A 5349-nucleotide genomic window follows, 5' to 3' on the forward strand; every position below is an offset into this window, starting at 1 on the left:
TTAAAGAAGGAAGAAGTTCTTCATGTCTTTACCTTCCCATCACATGCACCGTCTTTGCAAAAATTTGGCGAGATTGGCTGGCTTTTTGTTTGTCCGGGAGCGACTTTTTGTTTGGTCAGAAGCGAGGGTAATCTTCCATTAATCAGTGCCGATGAACTTCTGAGGCCCACGCCTCGAAAGTCCGACCATCTTTCAATTTTACAAACCAAGCAACCGATTTGTCTTTTTCACCTCTCTCAAACCCACATTTTGATCCGGTACTGATTTTGTAAAAATAAAAATTTGAGTATGAGATAAATAAATGGAGTGTATCTAAATTTGTGAAACAATAAATAAAAAATATATAAATTTATAAATAGACTGAAATCTTGACATTCATCAATCAATACAACAAAATAAAAATACAAGCAAAATCATTCAAACACCAACAAAATTCATCACGAGCCGTCCAATGCAGAACCCTCGATCCAACGGTTCAGTCCCCAACATCTGCGAGATCCAGCCGACTTCTCTCCTTCAAAGCACGCAACAATTGTGCCCCCTTTCTTCTCCCCCGAGCGCTACATTCTCCCTGTAAGGCCACCACCACCGCATGCGCCACCACCTTCGGCGCATCCGCCGCCCTATCTCCGGCGTATATAGCTGCCAAGATCCCGATCGCACATTCCCTTCCTCTCCCCGTCATCCCCTCCACAGATCTAGCGAGTGCCGCCGGCGCTAGAGCGTGTTCTCTCACCTCCTTCGCTCCCTCCTCCACCGTACACAACAACTCCAACGCCGCTAGTGTTCTTTCCTTCACCGTCGTGGCACCTGTTCCGGCGGACGCCACCGCCTCTACAGCAGCGGTCCACTGCTGACCGGCGGTTACCTTCTGCCAATACCATAGCTAGCAACACCTTTGCAGCCGCCCGCGCAGTCTCTGCTTGCCTCAGCGCCGCGACAACAGCCTCCATGATCCGTAGAGATGCCGGCGGTGAGGGGCTCGCTGTTGCGAGGGATCGCTCCAAGAGGCGGAGGGCATGAACACTGTCGCCGGAGCTGAAATGCAGCTCGGAAGCGTGGTAGGCTTCGGAGAGGTTGATTGACAAGAAGGACGCGGAGTCTGCGGATGGAGGGCGATAAAGTTCTGGCTCAGGGAGCGGCGGGTGGTGATTGTGTTGCAGTGGGAAACGCCATTGAGTGAAGCTGTGGGATGCGGAGGAGGATGAAGAAGAGGAGCTCGAAGAAGGAAGGGCGGTGGAGGGAGGAGGAGCTGCTGTTGGAGGTGGAGGAGGTGGTGGTGGTGGAGGAGGAAGAGATGGGGAGGCTAACAGTTCATGGAGGTAGGATGTTGGAGAGCCGGAGGGAGTTCTGGGACTGAGGGCTGACTGCGTACAGTTCCGGAAAATCGCACAGGAGAAGAAGGGCCGTGGCGGCGGCTTAAGTTTGGGCTGATTCCGGCTCATCGCCGCCGGAAAAGAGGGGACTTTTAGTGGCTCGCTCTAGCTTGCTCGCTAGTCATTTGTGTTAATGCCGAGGCGAACAAATTATAGGCGCGGAGGGGTATTGTTAGGGGAAGGAGGATCAGCGCAGAGACTGAGATGCAGAATGGTGAAATGGTGATGGACGAGAAGAATCTGAGAGCACATTAATGTGATGGAGACACATAGAAGATGGTGGGGACCATTGAGGTCGTACGGGTACTGCACTGTGGGCCCCACAGTTTATGTGATAGTGTTATTTAATGATATGCTTATTTAAGGTTGTTCCATCTTATAATTTTTACTGTACATTGGTAAGCCCTCATCACTCTGAGATAAATAAAAAAATAACTTAAAAAAGTAACAATCTCATGTACTACAACTAGAACTTTTAAAAAAAGTTCGTTGTTCGTGAACAGTTTTTGTTCGGTTCGTCAATGAGTTTGTATTTGATTCGTTCGATAAGTAAATGAGATGAATGTGAACAAATTCGTCAGTTAGTTAAACGAACCAAACACGAACAGTGATGTGTTCGTTTATGTTTGAATCGTTATTGTTTGAAATATAAAATAATTTAAAATAATTATATATAAATAAATTTATGATATTTAAAAAAATCAAATTTTATAAATTATAATATATATAATAAATTAATAATAGTATTATACTAATATACTATATTAGCAATATACTAAAATAGATATTAAATATTTATATAATATAAGTTATATAATTAATATAATATATTATTTATATATATTAATATTAGGGATGTCAAACTGGCTCGTCGTTCGCGAACAACTCGTGTTCGGCTCGTTCGTTACGAAACGAACACGAACAATGACTTCACAAACAATTTCAAATACGAGCTTACTTCAAACAAATTAAATTTCAAACGAACCAAACACGAACACAAGCTTTGTTTGTTCGTGTTCGGTTCATTTACACCGCTAACTACAACTTAGGTGTTGATGCGAATATCTCCTATAAAATTTGTTTCATAATTTTGCTAATGTCATAATCACATTTGCATAACATCCATCTCATAACTTTGCTTGTACTAAATCTTCTCCTTTGAGGTTTGAATTATAATCTCTTACATACATTGTGATCATATTCTTAAGTGCTATATTGTATGCTCAAATACAATCATATAACATAATAAGACTTTCTCAAGTATATTTTTTAAAGAGTCTTATGAGCGTTAATAGCCAGCCGATAACAACTATTCTCGAACTGAATTCACACGTCAAAGCAGTTAAACCGAGCTCTGATATGTTCGAAATGCTGCAGACAACCAACGATATGTGCAAGTATGCATGTTGATCACATAATATATGAAATTTAGTTTGTATATTGATTCCATAAGGAAGGAGTGAACTCCCAAAGTTCAAAAATTTCTAGTAAAGTGGTTTTGAGTCTTAGCCTAAATCTTTGAAATTTAGTAATTTTAAAGTTTATAATCTTAACTTTTGCAAAAAAGTAAATCCAATAACCGGTTTTTTTTTTTGCTTGAACAAGTGATAGAAAGGCTCTCATGAATTGGTCATTTGTAAATCTGATCTATTTACGTGATTATAATGAAATTGACAATCAGACAATCAAAAGAAAATTTGGGTTCAATTGTTGACATCAATTTTTTACGTCAAATATGTAGGATATCCTCTTGAATATTATAAGATCATTTTTCCTTTCATATGTAGCTTTCCATAGCTCAAGGCATCCATTGAGGCTCTCTGGCGGGCCTTTAGAACACGAAGTGTGCGTTTAGAACACGAAAACAGTGGCTTGCACAGGCGTACATGTGCCTTAAGTTGGGCTGACCTGCGCCTGACTTTTGCCTGGCACCCTCTACCTGGAATGGACGCCCCGCTCCAGAAACAACTTTATGTGCATGAAGATAGAGAGCCAGTAATACCCGCACCTGTTTGAGCACACCCGCACCAAGGTGCTAGCGCCCCCGCATTAGAAACCTAACACACTCACTTTAAGATGGGATTAGCCAAGCGCCTTCCCATTAGAGAGCTGGCACGGGGTCAGCCAGCTTGGCTGAAATTGTTTACTTTTGGCCACTTAAGGCATGGATTGGACTTGTGATGACTTGGAATGACCAATGAAAGATTATTTTAAGATCTCCACTTTTCCAAGGGGTAATATGTAGTTTCCAATATGACTTAAGCCATTTTGCATGGCGACTTGGAATTATTTATAAGACACTGATGGGGGAAACAATATTCTTAAAATTTGGAGAGAGCTTTGGAGGCTGATATAATTCCTAGGAGAGAAGAAAAACTTAAGGGAAAAAAGTGAGTTCTTTTCTTAATTATTTTTCTTCCCTCGTTCCTTCCTCTTCATTCAACTTCCTCTTCCACTTTCTTAGACCAAGAAACAAGTTTTATTTCTTAAGAGTTTCCTTGAAGAAAGGAGGAGGTCATCCACCTTTTTGCACACAAAACAACTTGGCGAAAAGTGAACGCGAAATCAATGACCCCGGTGTTGAGATTTTCTCCAAACATTGTTTTCTTTTTTTAGAACCTTTTAACATAGTCTAATCGAGAACTTTTTTTCTGTGTGTATATACTGTCGCATAGCCTTGTATAAATTGGCTTATAGAACACCTTTCGGGCAACAACCTAACATCAAGCATCTTATCTATGAGAGGACAACAATAATAAGAAAGAAGAATATCCTCTACTTTTCATTCTCATCATTTAAATGCAATACACAGAGTTTAATGTGAGGATGTTGACTTCACTTTTGTTAGAAACCTAAAATAACACTCATAGACCAGACATGTCTTGAGTAATATTTGGCTCAGGAATATCAAGCAACTCATAAAGACCTAAAAATGATCATTATGATCATTAAGGCAAAAGGTCTACAACATTGACCCCTTTAAACTTATTTAGGGTCCCCAAAACCCTAAAAACTAGATTGATCCCCAATATACCCTTTCTGGGTTTTAACGATGTTGACATCCCAAAACGATCAGATCAGTAATGACAAACCTTAATCTGGTCAACTTTGGTCAAATTGGACCAGTTGGTCAATCCAAAACACCAAATTGGTCAAACTTGACCATTTAGTCAACCATAGACCCCATTGACCAAAAATTGGTCAAAGTGGTCATATTTTGAACCTTATGGTCACCACAATAACCATTTGGTCATTACATAGACCTAAATGATCACCATATGGTCAAGACATCACCATATAGTCAATTCGACCACCCTGGTCAACTTTGGTCAAACCCAATGACCCCATGATCTGGTCAACCCTGAACATAAATTGGTCAACCTCGGTCAACTTGGTCAAAATTGGTCAACATTACAATTTTTGGTCAAAATTAGGTCTTTTCATCAAATTATTTTATTCTCTTAATAATTAATAATTTAATTATTTAAAGATAGTATAATTAAGGATTTTTAGACCTAGAATTTATGTTTAAAATATTGGTTTAGGCCCATGGCAAGACAAATCCATGGCCACTGATGTGTGGTTTGTTTGTGTTGCTTTTGTAAGTATCTTTTAATATTACAAAACATACACGACAACACTAATAATAAATATGCAATTCAATCCCAATAAAAATAACTTTAGTAAAATAATTTTATCTTTTAAAATCTTTAAATTGTGAAACCTGTAATAATAACATAAGTATATGTATCACTCAAGTAATAAAGAGCTATAATGGAGTCCTGAGTATCGATCCCACAGGGAGTTGGAAATTCTTATGCCTATAATGCAAAACACAAAATTTCAACTACAAAACTTAAGTAAGAAATTCAAATATAAAGTAATTGAGTGTATGTTAAATAAAATGTAGTTAAAAGAACTAAGTTAACTTATTGTTATATGCATCGTTATGCTTATTCGACATGTTGTAATA

General features: G+C 39.1%; 1 protein-coding gene across 1 annotated transcript; it reads right to left on the reverse strand.

Annotated features, from left to right (window-relative positions):
- Positions 1-479: 479 nt before the first annotated feature.
- Positions 480-1776, reverse strand: LOC110037505 (pectinesterase inhibitor 10; the record flags this gene model as incomplete). Its single annotated transcript, XM_020742166.1, is given in 2 exon segments — positions 480-845; positions 847-1776. Coding segments are annotated over 2 exon segments (965 nt in total), but the record flags the coding sequence as incomplete, so codon positions are not given.
- Between the last annotated feature and the right edge of the window lie 3573 nt (positions 1777-5349).

Source organism: Phalaenopsis equestris, unplaced genomic scaffold (genome assembly GCF_001263595.1).
Source record: "Phalaenopsis equestris unplaced genomic scaffold, ASM126359v1 Scaffold220411, whole genome shotgun sequence".
NCBI lineage: Eukaryota > Viridiplantae > Streptophyta > Magnoliopsida > Asparagales > Orchidaceae > Phalaenopsis > Phalaenopsis equestris.